We start from the raw sequence: 20,758 nt of genomic DNA, 5'->3' as shown, positions 1-20,758 counted from the left end.
TGGCGGAATGGGGAAATAAAATAACAAAGCCAAAAGAAATTAATACACGTTTACTTATTCTTTGGTTTAGATGTAAAACCTACTGACTAGCAGTCTTGACCAATAAATAACATTAATATATCTTGTTCAATCTTTGTAAAAGCCGTTCTAGTTGTGAGTTTATTCTTAGAAATACTAAATACCCAAGTAATACTGAGCCGATAGTGGAAAATAATCCTAAAGCTTCAAAAATAAATTTAGGCGCGAAAACGTTCCACACCATCAAGTGTCGACAATGTATGGTTGCTGCAAGCATACTAGCGAATACCTGGAAATAAAAATTACTCACCTATTGAATTCAAGAAAAATAATATAGCATAGTCAGACAGAAAATTAATAAAGGTATCTATTCACAATGCACTCAGCAATATAGTACTCACCTTTACAGTGTGGCCAGCGATATACTTGCAGCTGACAACAAAAAGTGCAGATGTAGCCATTCTGTCTCTCTCAAATATCAACAGCTCACCCTTCTGAGCAATTGCGTAGAACCCTTTTTGTTTTCCACATACAGAGGGCATCGTAACAAGTATCGTAAAAGGGGCTATAATTAATAATGGTAAAAGCAACCCAGAAAAAATGTAAGTTCCAAAGGTATTCAGTATGACTAAAGTGCCCAAAATGTAGTTGTTAGTAAATAGACCCGAAGTTCCTACAAACGCCGATTCCCAAGCTATGTTGGAGAAGGCAGGTTGGTGGCCCGTGGCGTAGAAGAAGTACTGTGGCAGTAAAATCCATCCTAGGACTGCTATTGTGGGAACGTTTAGTAAGTCATCTACAAGTAAAGGATTTTATTCAGTGAGAAATTGTTACACTGTTTTTTTTTGCGACTGTTTCTCTGAGCGTCAAAGTTGTTTTGACGCTTGAAGAAATCCTAAGAAATTAAAAAATGCTTATGTATTCCTGCGAATGTAAAGCATCGTGTATACCTAAATACTTACCAATCGAACTGGCCATCTTGATCCTCAATATAGAAGTGCTCCATAAGAAAAATATTCCTACAGCCATCTTAACGACCATAGCAAAAGAAAACAAGTCTCCCAACACCAAGGCAATTAACAAAAGCATATAAGTTCCTAATATCACATAAACAGCACTATAAGCAGTTCCCAAACCACATACAATTGGCGAACCACCTTGATCCCCACTATTGGGGTTTTTCAAATTATTTCTCAGCGCTTTAAAAATATTCCATATTTTATGTTCACTTGTGGGTGAAATACGTTCCCCATTCCTCAAAATCACACTAACACAAATCGGTTGAGTTAACACTAATACCAATGCATTTATACTTAAAATATACACTGACAAAGCCAAATAATTACCAGTTCTGGATATGGATTTAGTGTTGCCAGATAAGCGCTGTAGGACCCAAAATCCAGCAATAAAAACCAAAAGAACGGAAGGTAAAAGCTTTGTGCAGATTTCAGTTACTGAAAATCCGTTAAGATTACCACATTTACGGAGCCACATTTTAATTAAGATTGTCAGGGATGAGAGAGATATTACACTGAGCCCCCATTGGAACTTTGAAGCTTGGGATTTCAAGTTGTTTGAAATATAATGCGAGGATTTAAAACACCACTCTTGCTCCACACGGCACCTCCAAAAATACATAGAAGATCTAAGTAGAACTAAGACAACTGCCGCCGCAATAAGAAGTTTTATTAAAGTTAACACAGAAACGTGATCAACTTTTCGGATTGCAGCCCCTGTTTCGAGCATTCTACCAAAAGAAAATAACTCCAGGAGAGTTAGAATAATCAAACTTACCAACAAAAACAATAAAACGCTAGCCTCTTCGTTAATAAAGCTATTGGAAAACACTATAGAAATATTAAAAATTAGCACAAATCTACATATAAGGCTAATAATGCCATGAGCCTTATTGCGAGAGTACCAATTTAAGCTTATTACATCCCAATTTTGAAATATGGGGAGCAGAAACATTAGATGAGACAATATATTTGTGATAAAAATGCTGTTGTAGAGGAAATTGTTAACAAAATCAGTAAAGTCTAAAACAGCTATTGCAACTGCTGAAAAACAAAGTCCTATGACGCAAACTACCACGAAGGACCCTTCAATGGCTAAAGGCAACTGTCTAAAAGGAATTCCATCACTGATAATAAACATAAAGAACACAGTTAAAAATAAAAACGTCAGACCGTTGCTAATGGAAAACGCATCGAATTGAATCCAAACCTCCTCGCACAAAGTTCGTACTTTAATCAAAAATTCCTCACATTTTTTATAGAAAAGTTCAAATTGGGAATCGGAATTTATGGACTTTAATTCCTCGAATAATTTCTCATATTCTTCGTAATACAACTCTAAATACACTTCGTCGAATATTTTAGATGTTTGTGAATAAGCCTTTATGTAGGTAATGATTTGTCGAACGTTGCTCCATAACCAAAACAAGGGCAAACGCCAAGAATTGGGGGTTGTTTCTAAAGCTGGTAATGCGCTGGGGATTAAAATGCCCAAATTTTGAAAGGGGGTGGGAATGCCCAAAAGAGCTGATAGGGTGGGGACAAGATCGACTTGTTTTACGTTTATTCGATTGTGGTCAATAGGTAGTAGGTGGCGTTTGGAGTAAACAAACATAGCTGCTGAGATTTCATCTAAGCTTTCGCCTCCATGGTCACCTGGAAAAAAAAAGTTTCTGTAGCTCTTACATGTATTTATAGAATCAAATCAAGCTGAAAAATTGATTTCATTAAATGTCTGTGTTATCAATTTTTGACATCCTACATATCACTATTAGGAATTAATATATATTTTAATAAAATTTTCACCTGTTGAAGTCATTCCATGATCACCTATCACAAAAAGTAAAGAATTATCATCCATGGTTTCAGCAACTTTTCTGAAACATTAAATGAAAGCAATTACATATTGTTATACTGTAAAATATTATCCAAATATTAAAATTGTGGTCCAAAGCATTTAGGTAATCTAATTATTTTTGTTCTATAAGGATAACATGCAGACAATTGAATTATCTCAATACCAATATTTATTACAATTTTTAATATGTAACAATACAGAACTGTGGATCAATTTAATTTTAAATGTTCAGAAGATCATTACACTTAATTGAACCAACATGAAGTCTATGGTGACAAAATTATGTGTCCCATTGTGGTTCAATATTACTGACACTACTTACCTAATTACTTCATTAATTTCCCTAAGCTTCCTTCCCATTTCGGGATGATTTGGGCCATACCTGTGTCCACAATGATCTACTCCCAAAAAATGCCCAATTAACAAATTCCAATCCTTTTGTATCAATTCTGAGAATAAGTGTGATTTTACACCATTATCAACAGTATCCAAATCCCAAACATCAAATGATGGATATGGATAATTTCTAATGAATCTTTGGGGATATAGAGACGTCCATGTATCATCTCCCATAAAGACGATTTTCCCATTTTGCATTAGAATCTTAACAAAAAGTATTATTTATTAATTTTTGTTTCCACATTTCTCCTCTTTTGACACAATATCTTTTGTGTATTTTTTATACCCTTTGATAAAATGTGTCATTGTCACTAACCTGATCAATTATATTATCTTCATCGATTGCAGAGGTAGCAAAATTTGATCCTGCATCTATAAATGTTGGAAGACTGCCAGTTGTCAATGCTTTCACCCTTTGCATGGTAGTGGTTGGAGGGTCAGCAATAAACTTATACAATTTGGAAGACTGTGGATGTTTATCCAAAATCTCCTTAATCACGGGAATTTTATTCTCATATGACAATGGATTTTTATTCTTGCCATCAAAGACTGTAAAGTCATATCGTAAAGCATCCACTATAAGCACTACTACCCTAACAGGAACTTTTAAACAAAGTTCATGTGCATTTTCATATGGATTTAGAGCTTCTGCATTGCAATTTGAGATCTGACTACGTTGATCATTGTTTATATAGCAGGTTTCTTCATCAAAGTACAAACAGGTGGCATTTCTGTATTGAACATGTCTGGTTAACAAAAATCCTTTTGCAAAAAGCAATATTGAGGTTACTATAAGATAGCTGAACCATAGTAAGGTCAAGAAGTATTTCAGCTTTCTTTTCATGCTGGAGTTCTATTCAGAAGTGTTTTTAAAGAATCATAGCAATTGAAAGTTTGGCTAAGTCTGTTAACACCTCATATTATTTTCTTTTTGAAATTTCTATTACAGCCATTTTTGAATACGTTAAAAATAGAGGAAACCAAATATAAGCAGGTAAAGAAAACTTCGAATTAAAACTGAATATTATGTTATTACAATTAAATTTTACTTTGCTTTTATTTGAGTTGCGTTACGTTTATATTTTCGTTATCCTTACACTACGTTTTAAATAAATGGTTGCGGTACGTCAGTACATAATATCTTTTGACTTTTATAACATTTTGAATCAAACTAAGCATCATCAAGTATACGGATCTGACTTATGTATTGATTTAATTTCATTATTTACAATTCACAACCGATGATTTGTTGGATATCTTTACCGATATCATAATTAACTCTAAATAATATTCATCACATTACTTATTTTATAATTTTATTTAACTTGTAACAGTGGATTGAAACTAAGGTATTGAGTACTCTGATGACGTCATAGTATACGAGTTTAAGGCCATCTTTTGACTTCACTGATTCACTAAAAATATTCACTTAATGTCACCACATCTGTTACCTGTCTGGATTAGGAAAGTGTCAATCAAATATAAGAGAATTGTTGATGTTGATTTTGATATTTTGCTAAAATATAGTTTTTTGATAAAATTATTTAGTAACAAATTTCTAAATGACGTCGGGAAAGGAAGCAATGGGGTGAGTGAAAGTAGAAAATATTTTCCCTAATGTGCAACATTTAAGTCAGGAAATATTCTTCTGTGGCCGTACAGATTTTACTTGAATCACACCCATTTACTCTACTTTTTTCCCTGACCTTACATTTACAATCTAAAATTATAGTTTTTAGTTGTCAATTAAATGTCATTTATTTTTGTACTTTTTATTCACTGTTAACGTTGTAGAGATCATAAATGCAAATCTTATCTCCTCATATCCTATTCTTTCTCCCCCCTCCCCCTTCAGTACATGGGACAACTTATTAAATATAAATGCCTATATTACCCATAATAAAAATTACTTAAAAATTAAGTGGTACTAAGGCCAATGATGAGCATTTGTCATTATGTACAGGTTTTAATTCATATTAGAGGAGTGTTAAAAGTTAATTGCCTCACTAAAGGGGAGTAAAGCCCTTGCTGATCTTTAAATATGTAAGTAGGTACTCAAATCCAGACTAATAGACCAATTAAAATTTATATGAGAGTTTAATACTTTGGTTTATACTATTTACATATAACAAAAAATATGTGCCTATTAACTACCTATTTAAGTACTTAATAAGTTATTATGTAAATTAACAATAAAATAATGAGAAATTAAATTCCTGATGAATACTCCCTATATATTGTACAGTAATTTGGCTTTGAGTAACATTTTATTACACATATGTGTTTAAAAATTTTCCCGCACACTAATAACATGTGTGCTTCCTAGAAAAAATATTGTATCTATCACTTGAGAAAGTACCCAATTGCTGAAAATGACGAGAAACAGAGTTCAGTCAACTGCAATCAGCATGCTGTAAAGTTTCACTTTCTGGACTAGGTAGGTAAATAATCATTTTAAAAGGGATCTACAGGGTGTCCCAGAATTAAGTCTCATAATTTTAACAACATATACAAGTAGTAAAACTTTAAAAAATGTTTCCATTTTTTTCTGTATAGCTGCTATAGTTTATGAGAAATTTAATTGAAATTTATAATGTGGCTAACTATTTTAAAAACTAGTAAGCAATTGTAACTGATTTAAAAATCTACTTGACGTTACTTTTCGACGGTCGTACTACATAACCAAAGTAAAGGATGAAATAGAAGTTGGAAGGATTTAGTAAGAAAAAAAAAATTCAAATTAAGATGAGGAAAGGGTTATTCTTCCAATATTACATAAAAATACTAAAGCTCACCTAATTGATTTGCATAATTGACTAATCAGTTTAACTAATCCATGGAAAATGAAATAAGATAACATTGTATCGGTCTTGGTGACCACTAAATTTCTAGTCAGATTTAAATTCAAATTAAAAATAATATAGGATTTGTCGTTATCAACGCGAACTTATTAAGTACAATATTTCTTTTGAGGCTCTTTTTGCTAACTTTATCTCAACTTTTCCTTAAATTTAGTTATTGATACCTGTTCATTTAAGTTATTATACACGCACCTACGTGTGATAAACCTATCATAATTTTCACAATATTTCATATACATTGTGCGATACTATTGTCAAGTTAGAAGTGCGGCTTTTAGCTCGTAAGAGCCTGATTTAAATAAGTGCATCTTGGGAACTTAAAATAAAAAGAATTGCCATCGAGATTTTTTGCTTAAATCTTTTTATATCACATTGTCCACCAACAAACTGAATAGGCATCGAAAAAATACTCAAACTACACATACATATGTTTATAGGCCAAGCAACAAGGTATTTCCCATATTTATTTAAATATTTTTTATTTCCTTTCCTGCAATTAAACGTTTCTTGCGATTATCATTTTCTGTATTCCTAATCCTGTAAATTAAGTATATATAAAGTTATATAAATCTTTAAATATTTTTTTTATTAAAAAATTAAATTTAGATTTCTAGTAGATATATTGTGGATATGATTTTATAAAAAAAGTTATAAATAAGCTCATCTTTTTCCAGAGAGCAACCTATATTTACTTGCAAGGCCCATGTATTCCACATTGATCCAAAAACCAAAAGATCCTGGATGCCAGCGTCAAGCACAGCTGTTAGTGTTTCGTTTTTTTATGATTCTTCACGTAGTTTATATAGGATTATAAGTGTCGAGGGGCAAAAGGCAGTCATAAATAGTACAGTTACTCCTAATATGACATTTACCAAGACTTCACAGAAATTTGGACAATGGTCTGATGTCAGAGCCAATACAGTTTATGGATTGGGTTTCTCATCAGAAGCCGAACTACAGAAGGTTGGTAGTTGTTATTCCTTCTACATTGACGTGGGTGATGAAGATTATCTGTACATGATTTTTGAAGTAGAGGTATTAAGAGCGTGTGTATTTAAATGTCAATAAAAAAGAATTTAGATGGATAAAGAATTTAAACATTTACAAGCTGCAAGGTACATATCCTAAATATATAAGAGCATTTATATCACAATTATTATTTATAATAATAATCTAGAGCATGGATAATTTCATATTTCAGACAATATGAGCGTTTTTTTTTATCTTAAGTACTGAGTATATCTGATCAAACATAGTTTTCTGAATATTGCATTGTATTTTAATTGTGGCGGTAATTGCATTCTAAATGAGTATTGATTACTTATTAATTGATTATTATTAATTGATTGCATGCGGAAAACACACACTTTAGCTTTATCAAAGTGTTGCTTTATATTGTTATCTGAAGGATTTGATATATGTATATTGAGAGACTGCTCACGTAACTGCCATAAAATCCTTTTTAGTTTACCATTACACATTTTGTAGTTTATTGATAAATTCAACGAAGTAAAAGATGCCACCAGATCTGCTATTAGCAAGGTGACTGCAAATGGAGGTTCAGCTGTCACCCCTGTAACCAGTGCCAATGCTAGCCCAATTAATGCTAGAGCAGCAGCTAGTGTCCAAGAAAATAGCGATCTTTTGGAACCTCCAGGTAGGTCAAGTTGCGTTCAACAATACCTACTTGATAAAAGATGGAAAAGAAAGTATAGAGTTTTTGATCAAAATCAAAAAAATATTTTTTGTGTTTTGTGACAAACTATAATGCTGCTTAAAAAATGATGGTGCCTCAGGGGCGACTTATCTTCATCAAAAACATGGTGGTTTAGCTTTTATCAATATTATATAGCCTAATATAATATGATACATATTGGAGGATTTACTGTTTATTGTGTATTTAAAATCGTCGTATATTACCTTCACCCCTTATCAGTAGATAAATCTTAAATTCAACAAACCCAATAAATACTTATTATTTGTGTATTAGGAAGTGCCACTCTTCCGACATCAATTAAACCAGACATAAAACCAGATTCTGATGATTCGATACACGGGCGTAGTCATTCACTTTCGGGTATTCAGGGTACGGAGAGTCCTAGTCATCAGATAAAGATGGAAAAATGCAGTTATGGTGGTACTGGGGGGTCCAATTCTGTAGAAATGCAATTAAAGTACGAAAATGACAGGCTTAAGTTAGCTTTAGCACAAAGGTAAGATCTCAAATAATTTATTTTTAACCAAATTTTTTCATCGTTTATTTATATTGAATAAGAAATTAAATATTTACAAATACACATATATTTTTCTTAAAAAACTGATTATTTCAACGATCTTTAGCATCTTTTAAAACGTGCATAAATAATAATTTACCAGTTGTTTTTACAAATGAACATTATTTTTAAAAAAAAGAATAACGCCAAACGTTCTCACAATAGTTATTAATGGCGATTTTTCATAAATTGACCCTTAATAATCAAACAATACACATTTAATTCAGTTCTGCAAATGCCAAAAAGTGGGAAATTGAATTGACCACGTTGAAAAGCAATAACGCTCGGCTGACAAGCGCACTACAAGAGAGCACCGCCAACGTTGAGGAGTGGAAACGACAACTCGCTAGTTTGAAAGAAGAAAATATGCGAATGAAAGCGAAATACCAAAATGACTTAGAAAATAGTAAAGGTAAGTGTAGTTCTAAGAGTAGATATGACGGATATTTCGGGAAATATGTTTGATTGAAAAAACATTAGCAACAATTAATGCAAGAAATTTTATTTTATATTATGGTACTTATTTCTGTTCTGCTATGCTAACCTTAAACCTCTTGTTTCTTCTGTTATTTACCTGACTTTTCGATTTTTCTCGTTGTCTTGCTTCAGAGTTATTAGCTGAACGAACTTTTTCGTGAGTTGCCGCGATTCGAAGTGTCGATCGTTTTAAAATGTTGGTACGACTTTTTTTAAAAGTTTTTGACTGATAATTTATATTTTTTAGGTGGCGGTGAATTAGGTGATGAATTGCGGAAAGAAATTCAATCTTTAAGGATTAAAGTTGAACAGTTAGAACTAGAATTACAAACTAAAAATGACGAAATCAAGCGATTAGTTTCCAGCGGAAGGGCGGCTGACATTCAGGTAATATTTTCCAGCAAAAAATGTTTTGATATTGTCCAAATTTGGCATCCGGCAGTGGAGTAACCATCAAGTTTCCAGTTTTTGGACAAAGTGTCAGAAATCAAATTCTAGTTTGAAGGTGTTTTGTTTCAATTTCAGGCTCTGCAAAAAGATAACCAGGAACTCCAAGCAACGGTGAAGCTCGCTCAATCGGAACTAGATATAGCTTTAAGCGCCCATGAATCTCAAAAACAAATCCTACACACTCTTAATCAACAGCTTGCCTCTCGTATTCATGAATTGGTGACCATACACGACGAAATGACTACAGCTTTGCAAACATGAAACAGTTTCATACGCGGTTAGAAACAAATTAATTATGGGTAACGTATGTATTGTTGCGTTTCGGGTTTATTTGTTTTAGAATTTTTATTCTCTTTGGTTTTTTTCACACTAAAATATTATTTTCACGTTGACTCCCGTAAATATCTTATGCATTATATTTAGTGTTTGTTTCAGAAAATCTATATCATCGCAATTATAATTTCCAAGATTTGAACAAATTATTTTCGAATGTAACAGTGCATAAGAATGGAACATTTTCGGTACATGCAAATAAGTCCCGAACTGAGTATTACGACGATTAATTGTTAGGATAACTATTTACATAGAAATTCGGAATTGCTGTGTATACCGCTTTACATTATTTAAGAATTCCAACCATTAATTTACTACCTACTAGTTGACACGCGAACATTACGAAATTTCGAATTATAGTCTGCCAATATTTAATTGTTCTTTGCTACAACTAAATGTACCGTAAGATATTTTCATGTGATTGTATAAGTAGTTAGAGAAGGGACAAATCTTCGTACGCTGTTCAAACACGTACCTTGTTCACATAGTCGCCTTGGCTCGCAACACTAATAGGAATTAGCTACCATCAATATTAGTTTATAATCTTCAGACATGGTCATTTTATAGAAATATCGTTAGTTAGTATTCATTCATATGATGAAATAACCCAGAATTGATAAGGAAAAATCTGATTAAGGTGCTATGACTGATAACTCTAATTCCCTAGTTGAAATACTCATGATAGACTAGATAGAACGTAACTAAACCGTTCGTTAAAAAGAATAGATTGCCAACTTCTTCGGTTCTTTTTAAGTTCAAATTTCTCGTAAACATTCATTCGATATTGTTCATTCTTCAGTCCAAATAGTAAAACTTAGAGAACAGAGCTCTGAGACACTCTATCAGCATCATTAGTACTTCTATCTGATTGAAATCTAAGTTGGAAACGAATGGGACTCTTTTCAAACATACAAGTGTTTCAATTATTTTGAATGAGCAGTGTACAGCCATAATTACATGCATTTTTACGATCTCCAACAACAAATTTTGCTGCCAACGTCACATCATGTAAAGCTATGAAAAGAGAAATCTCGACGCACTCCATTGCTTGCTTGTTTGTAAGCGTGTTAAACACTTTTCTAATATCTCCCTGGGTCATAAGACAGAACAAATATATCATTCAGTGTTATCTGTTGGAGATAGGACACAACATCCGACCCGCTCCCCTAAAAACCTAGTCGCTAATGACTTCACTACCCTATAATAATACCAAATCGATAAACTCATTGGGGTCAACCAAATGGGGCTGTACTAGCCCACCAACACTTATTTCTGAGCTCACCCACCAACCTCGCAAGTATCCCTCACCCTATTGAGTAACCTACTAGTTCTATTAAAACAGTACCATCTTTTAGCTAACCTAAGGGCACTTCTAAAAATTTTACGACTGCTTAAATAATACTTATTTAAAGTCCAAATTCTCTAGATTATCTTAGTAGAAAGCCCAGCGATGACAGATTATTGACAGAAACACTCAATCCCATGGTGAATCATAGTTCTCTTGTGTCTAAGAATCACTATCAGGAATATCCTTTCGAAATTAGAACACAAAGTCTTATGATAGTTGTGCTGCGGATCCTAATCCGATAAACTATAGCGAAATCATTAGCAAGTGTGAAGGTCACTGATTATATGAATCAAAATGGAACATACTATCAAAATGGCTATCAATGACATACAATAAAAGAAAACTAAAATTGAAAGTTTAGCGCAAAAAAATTGGACAACCGGCTTGTTAAGGATCCATTCAACTTTACCACCTCAGTCTGCTTCACTGCATAAAGCCTTTAATTTGAAACCGAATCTATCAACGATCACCTGAAGTTGAAATTCATGAAGAAACATCAAAATTCCTTTTCAGCGTTTCGTTATACATACAGTAAATTAATAATAGTAGTCATAATTGCCAGTAAGAACTCAACAAATTTCAGGCACAAAAGCAAGTTGTAGTAGAATATTTACACATAATTCAAAAGGTTCGAGCTGTAACACGTCGTTAGTAGGTTCTCTGTAAATGTAGATATGCAAAGTCAAGTTTGATGTATTTAATAATTTGTTTGACAACTACATACATACTACCTGTAGGTAGGAGTGTGTTCGGTATGCTTGGATGTCGATTTTTTCACATCATTGGCAGCATTGCTGTCTGGCCTTGCCAAAATTTACATTGCTTCATCATTGTAAGACTGACAGATCGTAAAACGTTTCACTGACATTACCCTGATAACATGCCAAAATTTTCATATCCGAGAATACCGGATACGCTACAACGTATTCTAAAGTTCATTTTACAATCGCAATTCAATACGGCCCCCGTTGTCAATATAACAAATGACGATTTTTATTGAGTGACAATTATATGAGCAGTCACACTGAAGTATGATAGATCCTCATGAGTCCAAAAAGTGATATGTTCAACGGTCAAACTGGCATTTTTCACCAGCGGTCTTGCGTTATGTCTGTCATTTTTATACTCCCCAGTATACCCCGTTATAGTTTAATTGGAAAACTTTCTTGGAATACGCAATCTGATTAGTTCTAATTTCTACTTATATTTAGTTTTGTAAAAAATAAATTATATGGAATAGACTACGAGAGGTTTTGTATATTTATAAAACTATTTGTGTTTTTTAAAGCTGAAATACATTATTTTGAACTGAATTTAATATCTACCCTGAATTTAGTACCTATCAAGTATCAAAACTTGGTGAATATATACCATCAAAATAATCAGTTCAAAGTTTTGTTTTTATTTATTATTGTTGTGTTATTTATTTTGTATTTATTAAGTTATGTCAGCGTTGTACAGTTCTTATTGCAGATTTACTATCAGATTTGGATCTTTCGGTACCGAAGTTCGTATAAATTTGTATCTGAAGAGATGTTAGGTACTAATAATTTCAGACCTAACGTAATCGAACATCTTTATTCTATCACTGCGAAAATCTAAGTATCCGGCAATTTTAAAGGAAATTTGTGTCAATAAGATATTTCTTAATCTCAATTAGATATGCGTGAGTGTGTGCGTATGTGTGTGTGTTCCAGATTCCAAATAAGATGGTAAATTCGCTTTCAAATTGATTCATTAGCCATGAACTGATCATACAAACTGTAAATTTGAATGCCATATAATATTTAAAAGGTGTCCTAGAAGTCTAAAAAATTTAAAGTAATTTAAAGTAATAAAAGTGCATTCATTTATATTATGTATATCATTGTAGTGCACTCGTTAAAAGCAAAGATATTGAAGTAAAAAATGAAAATATACAGTTTTTTATATACAAGTTTCTTGTATTTTTTTCCTGGGATCCTTTAAAAGGTCTATTTTGGACGTGAAACATAATTTTACTTTCTAACTTCTACGATAAGTTTAAGTAAAATCTGTAAATATAGCCTACTACCAACAGAAAAGAAATATATTTTCAGAACATAAAATATAATTAAACAGCTCCTAAAAACTTCTGAATTAGAAGAGTAACAAACTTTACAAAAAAAAGACTTACATAATTTCGTGCTGTCTACCAATTTTAAAAACATCAATTTCTGGTTTCACTTTATCATAAAGATGTGGAAAACTATCGGTGGCATTGTATTTTGTTCTCACTAGTTCGTATAAGCTCAGATCAAACATCTCTTCAAACTCCTTCCTTGTCATGAAGATATCTGCATAGAGGAACGAAAATCCTCCCACATCTCTAGTAAAAGCCTCCATTTCCCTCATGGCGTAAACGGCATTATAAGGTTCCTTTCTAGTCACAAATCCTGGTACTCCATAAATTCCCAAATCATTATACATAGCGTAATTAGTCCCTTCAACTAGATATTCCTTTTTCGGTGCTCTAATCTGTCCAGATGAAGGGCCATGGTCGTAAACTTTGCAAGGGTAAACCAGCAATGGGTAGGTATCAAAAAGTTCAGTGGATTTGTCAATTTGATTTTCCAGTTTTCTTATTGGCAGTACTATATCTTGGAACACTTGACGAGTGAAAGTAAAAGCTCTCACTCCAGGAGTCGTAGTGAACTTTAAGAATGCTGGTTTTGGTGGCAGTAACCACCCCAAGAAAAGGCGGAAGAAAGGATTATTTCCAAAAGGAATCATCGACTCTACGACCCAAAAAATTGCTCTATTGTGCCTAAGGAGATATTCTCTTATGGGGATGAGTTCTGTATGTTTGCCTTTTGCCAGGAAACCTTGAACATATTTGTAAAACCAAGGTTTATACCATCTTGTAAGATTATTAACAGGCAAGCCTGAGTCGTATTCCGAGTAATCCCCTACCATAATAACAGCCTCTTCTTTAGAGAATATGGTCGCCTCTACATATGTTGCAACTGGATAATCTGCGCTAGTATCTCCTGAGAGTAATCTCAATATTTCGCAATACTTCTCCTGCCCTTTGACCGGAATATAAGTCATTTTAATGTAAGGTTTCACTTTTACTATTTTCAATGTCAGAGCAACCAAGAAACCGAGACTTCCGTGCGACCACGGCAGACATTGATATAAATCTTCATTTTCTTTTTTTGATGCTGTTACGAGACTTCCATCCCCCAGCACCACTTCATATGATTCTACACTTTCTTGATATAAGCCCACTTTATGGGAATGTGTAGTCATGCCAGTACCCATGGCTAGTCCTCCTAACGTGGCATCTGCAATTTCCAGAGTAACTTCCAGGGTATATCCTTTTGGAATTAAATAGTTGGTAATTTCTCCTACTGTAACCATGGGCTCTACCCGGATTGTCATGCCTTGTTCATCCAGTTCCAGGATATCAAACAAGTTCACATTAACTTTATGACACTCATCTTTTCTATAGAAGGTCGTAGAAAGGCTCAGCCAATTGGGTCTCGAAGTGCAAAGCAGCTTCCTGTTTTCTTTGGGGAGATCGTTATACAAAAGTACTTTTTTCTGGATTTGCTTAACTCGATCATCATGGGCAGCTGCACTTCCAAATATGGCTTTTAGTACTTTTTTATGAGTAGACAGGATAGTGTCAAATATAAAACTGATGGGTAGACAGAAGAAAAGAATGACCAGGCCTCGGTGTTGTTCCAGTTGTGCGATAACGAAATCCTTCCATGTCCGGTTGTGTTTCATTATCTATAACATTAAAATGTTATAGCCTTTTTATCTGTATAGCTATCATGTATTAATTTGTTTGAAAACGATGAGTTTCAAAACACAGTTTTAAAAATACAACTGACGTAATTAGTGCTGTAGCGAGATCAAAACATATTATACAATGCAGTGTCTTAAATCTTGGAAACCTCTCCAGACATGATCAATTTCAATCAAAATTTTAGTATTTTTCCCGATTAGTTTCGAACGTTTTCTGCTATTTCTAGTTTAAATTTTCTGAGGATTATCTCAAAAGATTCATTACTGAAAAATAATTTAAAATCGAGGAAAACAAAACTAAATTAATTTTCAAGCTGTGAGGCGCAGCTGTGTCTATCTACAGGTCTTGCTGGAAAGATTCAATTGCAACTAAATTGCCATGTAAGAACCTGTTAATTTTTTTCTAAAGAAAACGTCTGAATTTGCCCATCATTCCTCTACTTATGTACGTAGAGTAATAACATAATAAAAAACACGAAACCAACACGTGTTCTTTAAGCTGGACTAATACTAAAGGAATCTGAACCTAAATAATTTTGTTATATCGAATAGATAGTATTAGGAGAGAGTGGTTATGGGAATGGGTTTGATTCAGCGTGTCATAATAGATAGTGAATAATGTAATAATCTAAAACTTACCTTGACGCTCTTCTATTTAAATTATTCAGGTATCACTAAATGCAAACACGTATTACAGGTTTATTTCCAAATATATTTTATTATTTTAGCGTGAGTTAATTGTTAATTTACGTCGTATTTTTAATTTATCACTCACAGCCAACTCATAAGTAGTTGAAAAGAAATCATAAGCGTGGATTGTTATAGTTCTTATTTTATTAAGTCAATGTGTAGTACCCAAATAATCATTAAATTTATCGTTTTTAATCACTAGGGGAACATCGAGTAAATATAATACCTACCAAAAGTATCCATGAGGTTCATTAGTGCATTGATAGTCTACCATAATCTTTCTTAGCCTAAACTGTCATAGGAATCTAATTAGTTACCAAATAACAGCGAAAAAAGCACACTTATTTGTTAAGCATATTCGATTTTGGTAGTGTTTTCGAGATATTTAATTTAATTTGTTGCGCGAGTTAACCTTTGTATCAGTAAAAACTCGAACTTCTAGTGAATTGCCATTTCCCAGACAGCCTGTTTCTAAATGGCGACTGCAACCCGAGTTCTGAGGGCTGGTTAGAACATGCAAATAGAATGGCTGCGGGAGTCTTCGAATAAATAGTCTAACCGAATCACTGATATTGAAAACCACGGAATCTATCTTCTCAGCCACATAAATCACCTAGAGAATGGTTCGTTTTCTATTCGTCTGAAATAGGGCATAGAAGACGCCGAATGATTAGACTTGTATATAGATTATTTATGTTTCGAAAATCAGATGTGACGGAGAGACTAAAAGTACTTCGACCAATGAACTAGCAAGCAATAAATTTACTTTTGCGTGCCCGCATTTTTCCCCCCTTACCCTTCTAACTTCTGAATGAGTATCGATTTGAGGTTGGGTAGTACATTATAAAGCATTTGAAGAGCTAATATTGCTTAATAGTTATCTAGGTATTGTAGGTGTTGAAATTATACTTGTTTAAGTACCGTTAAAAATGTAATTTTCTCATCAATCGGGAAAGAATTGTTTATGATCACTATTAAGACACTATTAATTTTAAAAATTATCTATTACATCTCTTAAATTTATAATATAAAAATATATAAGGCACATGTAAAATATGGCGTGATAAATTTCCAAGTCTTTATCATGTTGCCTAAACAAGATATACTGAATAACACTTTGAATTAATTTTAAAAGATGCTATTGCTATTGCAGAAAACTGTTAAGACGGCGATAAAACTCAAACATCAACTTGTAATAGTGACTCACTGTGATATCTATAGGCACGACCTAACTCCATTGATTAGAAGGAGTAAGTCAGTGCATATTAGTCCTGGCATAAAGGCGTTATAAATATTTGCTAACACGTAAATAACAAACAATTGTCAGTGAACAATTGCACGGCCCTAACTGGATACAATTACTGATGAAGTCTTAATCACTTACTTCTCTTAATTATTCAGTTAGGGCCAATGCGTTTCGAAGTGACCTTCGAAATAATACCACTTCGAGTATCGAAGTGGTATTACGTTCGGGGTCATTACAAGGCTTCAATTAAAATAGCGATTCCTTGACCCCCTCCAATGCACGCGGAGCCAATACCAAGTTTCGCTTTCCTCCTCCTAAAACATAAAGTAGACGGTTTTTGAGTAATATGTAGTCGGTGTTTAAAATTTTGGACGTATGTTGGTGTTTCCAAATAATCCCTATAATTTTAGAGAAATCCCCTTTTTAAATAAATATTTGACCCACCTTAACTCATAAACCAGATGTGACATAATTCTACTTCCAGAGGCTGCTAGTGGATGACCCAATGCGATCGCACCTCCATCTACATTCAGCTTGCCTATGTCCAATCCCAAGTCTTTAGCGCACGCCAAAGTTTGAGCACCGAAAGCTTCATTGATCTAAACGTGAAATTCATTTTTTCTTCAGGATCAATTTTATAGCTTCTCGAATAATATTTTTTAGCAGTCATTTAGAAGAAGATTAGATTCATGGTGGTAATAATTCTATACAATTTTTGTAGATTTTAAAACATTAGTTTCAATTATTTTCAATTTTTAAATTATTACATTTGTTCAGATATGTGCCAGATTTTGGACATCAACTTTGCCCTCGAAAACAAAGAAAAAAACCATATTTTTTTACGATTTTTTCCGATCAAATATGAACATGTATTATGGTATACTTCAACTTGGGTCCCTTCAGCTCTCCTACTCATATAAAAAAATTCACATATTTATTACTTGATTCAGTTATCAAGGACGCCCAGTACATGCTTTCCAGAATGACCAACAACATTGTCGCTGAAAAACGTACCTCAACCAAGTCAATGTCGTTTAATGTTTTTCCGGTGACTTTGAGAATGGCCTTAATGGCTGGTGCTGGACCGATACCCATTATAGTCGGGTCAACACCTACTACTGAATAAGCAAGAATACGTGCTAAAGGTTTTAGGTTATTCTTTGCAGCTGCTTGCTCGCTGGACACGATAACGGCGCCGGCGCCATCGCTAATTCCCTATGAACGTATCATGGAATTTTCGTGGAAGTGAATGAAAGTTTTAATACTTACAGATGCGGTACCAGCAGTTACTAAACCGTCCTTTTTGAAGATACTTGGTAGTTTTTTTAACCCTTCAATAGTGGTTTTAGGTTTCGGGTGTTCATCGACTTTAATTTCGACAAGGTCCTTTTTTACTTTTATAGGAACTGGGACTATTTCTTCGTTAAATCTTCCTGCTTCTTGAGCTGTAATTTTATAACTCTCAAAAGATGTAGGCATAACTATAAGGTGATTCAGAGATGTATAATTTGTCAATAACCTTTTTCCCTACTCAATATATCTATTTGCAGTTCAGAAGGGCATAATACAACCCTTTCATTCAAATAAAAGCCGACGTTTTAACCGCAATTTCTGTCTTTACCATAGACTGCTTTCATCTTTAAAAAAGAATCTCACCTTAAGTAAAATGCAAACAAATTGAATATCAGTTTCTGAAACCCATTATATGACAAAACTCTTATAAGTATTGGATATATATATATTGAATAGCAAAATAATTATGGATTACTTAAGCAGCCCTCTGAGTCAGCATATATGTAGTTAGATATGCCATATTGGTGTGACTTATAAACCATAACAATAAACTTACCTTCTTTCCACAATGTTTGTGATCTAAGGGCATATTGATCAACTTCGTCTCTGGTAATATTGTACTGCGCACCCAACTTCTCAGCTGTAAGGCCCATGGACAAATTACAATATGAGTCTGACAAGCCGACCCACAAAGAATCTTCCATTATTGGACTTTGGCCTAAAGGTACCCCAAACCTTAAGCCCCTCACTATGTGTGGAGCGCCTGACATACTTTCCACTCCACCAGTTAAGGATATTTGAGAGAACCCAGATTCAATATCCTAAACACAAAAGAAATTCAAAAAATTAAGAAAAAAAAATGTGGCAAGAAAGTCTGGCAACTTTGGGACTTTTATTTTATTTTGATTCAACTTTGACCTTAAAAACTGGAATTTTGATGAAATATCGGCAATTGATTACTACCTCCATTATTTGTCATTGCTCATACTGTTGTTGTTTCCAGACATTGTTTCCACGCTGTTAGTATCTCTAAATTACTAAATATTGTACTATGTATAATTCGTAAGACACTTTACCTGAACTCCATTTATAATAGACTGAAAGCCAGAACCACACAATCTATTTACTGATAGAGCGGGTGTTGTAATTGGCACACCAGCTCTTAAAGCGGCATGGCGAGCTACGAACGCACCATCAGGAGCTGCACTCTGAAATCATAAATGTATAAGTTTAATAATTCATTTCTCTTCTTCAGGTTTATGTACATATCCGACAGCTCCAACAATAACGGAATCAATTTTCTCAGGATCAACGTTAGCTGAAATAAGCGCCGCTTTCGCGGCGAGTGTTTGAAGGTCTGCAAGGGATACATCTTTTAATTTCCCTCCGTATGTTCCGAATACGGTTCGCTTAGCACCGACAATAAGTGCGTCTGAAAAATATATTTATAAAACACGGTCGTAATGGTAAATTGTAATTAATAGAACTAATTTTTGTAAATATAAGCAATGGTCCAATGGAATTACTTCCTGACCTTTTGTCCACAGCTGTGATAGATATTGTCAACAATGATGAGGTAACAGAGGAAGTTTTCTTCATATCGAATATAGCTGAAGAATTGCTCACGCGAATTTGGGCATGATTTAAAGAGGATTATACTAACAAGGCAATGTTTTCTTATTAGCGCCAGTCATTAGTATTATTAAAATGTTAGAGTTTAATCGGATAATGAGATAATTTGTGTCCACAAACATTTCTTATTTTACATTAATTTATTTGAATAATGAGGAAAATATATATCTCAAATATCAAATTTTTAGTGTGACCAGAGGTTGATTTACACTATCCTGTTTGTGGTACTGAAAAATGAGTGTGCTTTCCCATTCTAATGGTATTTCTGGTACGTTTCTAGTTGTTACAAATACATGAATTTTATTAGGTTTATTTCATATGTTAATAGGTGGCCTAAGGCTGTTGGAACATAGACAAGGTTTTCTATTAAACAATTACCACAATTTGCAATTTTATTATGGCATTTTGACAAGATCCATGTAGTATGTGGATAAACTATAAGCTTGGCTAAGGTGAATGCCAACTTGTTTGCCTTTTCAAACTTGCCACTGGAAGAAATGTAAACCACAATTACAATCAGCTACTTACTTTTAACAATTACTGCAGCCATATTTGCTTCTGTACTTTCTTATTTATCCCTGTTTTTAATTATACTAATAGAAGTGAATCTTAACAGTAAAGTAATATGTAATAATGGAGGTTACACTATTAGAGAACAAATTCTACTAAGGAGTCTGTGAGCTTAGTAATAGAATTCAACTTCGGGACTGGTTCAAAGTCTAAATAGTATCACAAAATCATTATAACTCAAAGTGCATAATCACAAACAAATAACAAGTAAGTAGAGAGGCTACGCTTTGGCCTTGGGTGTTGGTTATATAGGTATAATCCTTATTTTATATTTCGTTGTTGGACTTTGACTCTTTGATCTGTGGTCTCTATTTATTTTATGCTTTCTTTGGAGATTGGGGAAGCAAAACGTATAAAGTGTCAAATAAAATAATGTAAACAATAATAATAGCAATAATAGTAATACAAAAATAGTATAAATAGTAAAAATAGTAATATAAAATTATAACAAACTAAAAATGTAGGTAAATGACCTATGGCTAACCAATCAGAATTCAATACCATTCCACGATAGGGAATG

The 20,758-nt window shown here is 33.4% G+C and overlaps 3 protein-coding genes and 1 pseudogene across 5 annotated transcripts; 1 reads left to right on the top strand and 3 right to left on the bottom strand.

The window, feature by feature from the left end:
- Positions 1 to 34: 34 nt before the first annotated feature.
- Positions 35 to 4,419, bottom strand: PIG-O (phosphatidylinositol glycan anchor biosynthesis class O). The gene is made up of 6 exons (XM_066294716.1): positions 3,608 to 4,419; positions 3,215 to 3,495; positions 2,841 to 2,911; positions 981 to 2,690; positions 420 to 814; positions 35 to 307 (listed from the first exon to the last, which is right to left on the bottom strand). The coding sequence occupies exons 1-6, from the start codon at positions 4,133 to 4,135 to the stop codon at positions 113 to 115; spliced, it is 3,180 nt and encodes a 1,059-aa protein (XP_066150813.1). The 5' UTR covers positions 4,136 to 4,419; the 3' UTR covers positions 35 to 112.
- Positions 4,420 to 4,758: 339 nt separating this feature from the next.
- On the top strand, positions 4,759 to 12,969 carry LOC136349390 (homer protein homolog 2-like). Of its 3 annotated transcripts, none has more exons than XM_066300917.1 (7): positions 4,759 to 4,879; positions 6,827 to 7,115; positions 7,641 to 7,809; positions 8,143 to 8,365; positions 8,653 to 8,837; positions 9,150 to 9,289; positions 9,428 to 12,969. In XM_066300917.1, the coding sequence occupies exons 1-7, from the start codon at positions 4,854 to 4,856 to the stop codon at positions 9,611 to 9,613; spliced, it is 1,218 nt and encodes a 405-aa protein (XP_066157014.1). In that variant the 5' UTR covers positions 4,759 to 4,853; the 3' UTR covers positions 9,614 to 12,969. The 3 variants fall into 3 exon arrangements, with proteins under 3 accessions (XP_066157014.1, XP_066157022.1, XP_066157030.1); XM_066300925.1 differs by lacking the exon at positions 4,759 to 4,879 and adding an exon at positions 5,003 to 5,334; XM_066300933.1 differs by lacking the exon at positions 4,759 to 4,879 and adding an exon at positions 5,613 to 5,728.
- Positions 12,970 to 13,087: 118 nt separating this feature from the next.
- Positions 13,088 to 15,942, bottom strand: LOC136349383 (delta(24)-sterol reductase pseudogene; annotated as a pseudogene).
- Positions 15,943 to 16,482: 540 nt separating this feature from the next.
- Positions 16,483 to 20,694, bottom strand: yip2 (yippee interacting protein 2). Its single transcript, XM_066300946.1, has 8 exons — positions 20,197 to 20,694; positions 19,302 to 19,468; positions 19,113 to 19,244; positions 18,593 to 18,857; positions 18,013 to 18,188; positions 17,758 to 17,958; positions 17,188 to 17,342; positions 16,483 to 17,057 (listed from the first exon to the last, which is right to left on the bottom strand). Exons 1-8 carry the CDS (start codon positions 20,216 to 20,218, stop codon positions 16,976 to 16,978), a joined length of 1,200 nt encoding a protein of 399 aa, XP_066157043.1. The 5' UTR covers positions 20,219 to 20,694; the 3' UTR covers positions 16,483 to 16,975.
- Between the last annotated feature and the right edge of the window lie 64 nt (positions 20,695 to 20,758).

The sequence above is a fragment of the Euwallacea fornicatus genome, chromosome 2, assembly GCF_040115645.1.
Source record: "Euwallacea fornicatus isolate EFF26 chromosome 2, ASM4011564v1, whole genome shotgun sequence".
In the NCBI taxonomy this organism is placed as follows: domain Eukaryota; kingdom Metazoa; phylum Arthropoda; class Insecta; order Coleoptera; family Curculionidae; genus Euwallacea; species Euwallacea fornicatus.
This window is presented reverse-complemented; position numbering and strand designations above follow the sequence as displayed.

Coding starts and splice junctions, on each gene's coding strand:
- PIG-O (XM_066294716.1), bottom strand. CDS start 4,135: ATGAAAAGAAAGCTGAAATACTTCTTGACCTTACTATGGTTCAGCTAT. Junction 2,912..3,214: donor GAAATTAATGAAGTAATTAG/GTAAGTAGTGTC, acceptor TTAATGTTTCAG/AAAAGTTGCTGAAACCATGG. Junction 815..980: donor CAAGATGGCCAGTTCGATTG/GTAAGTATTTAG, acceptor CTTTACTTGTAG/ATGACTTACTAAACGTTCCC.
- LOC136349390 (XM_066300917.1), top strand. CDS start 4,854: ATGACGTCGGGAAAGGAAGCAATGGG. Junction 8,838..9,149: donor TGACTTAGAAAATAGTAAAG/GTAAGTGTAGTT, acceptor TATATTTTTTAG/GTGGCGGTGAATTAGGTGAT. Junction 9,290..9,427: donor GAAGGGCGGCTGACATTCAG/GTAATATTTTCC, acceptor TTTCAATTTCAG/GCTCTGCAAAAAGATAACCA.
- yip2 (XM_066300946.1), bottom strand. CDS start 20,218: ATGGCTGCAGTAATTGTTAAAA. Junction 19,469..20,196: donor GGCTGCAGTAATTGTTAAAA/GTAAGTAGCTGA, acceptor TATATTTTTCAG/ACGCACTTATTGTCGGTGCT. Junction 17,343..17,757: donor ACGACATTGACTTGGTTGAG/GTACGTTTTTCA, acceptor TTTCACGTTTAG/ATCAATGAAGCTTTCGGTGC.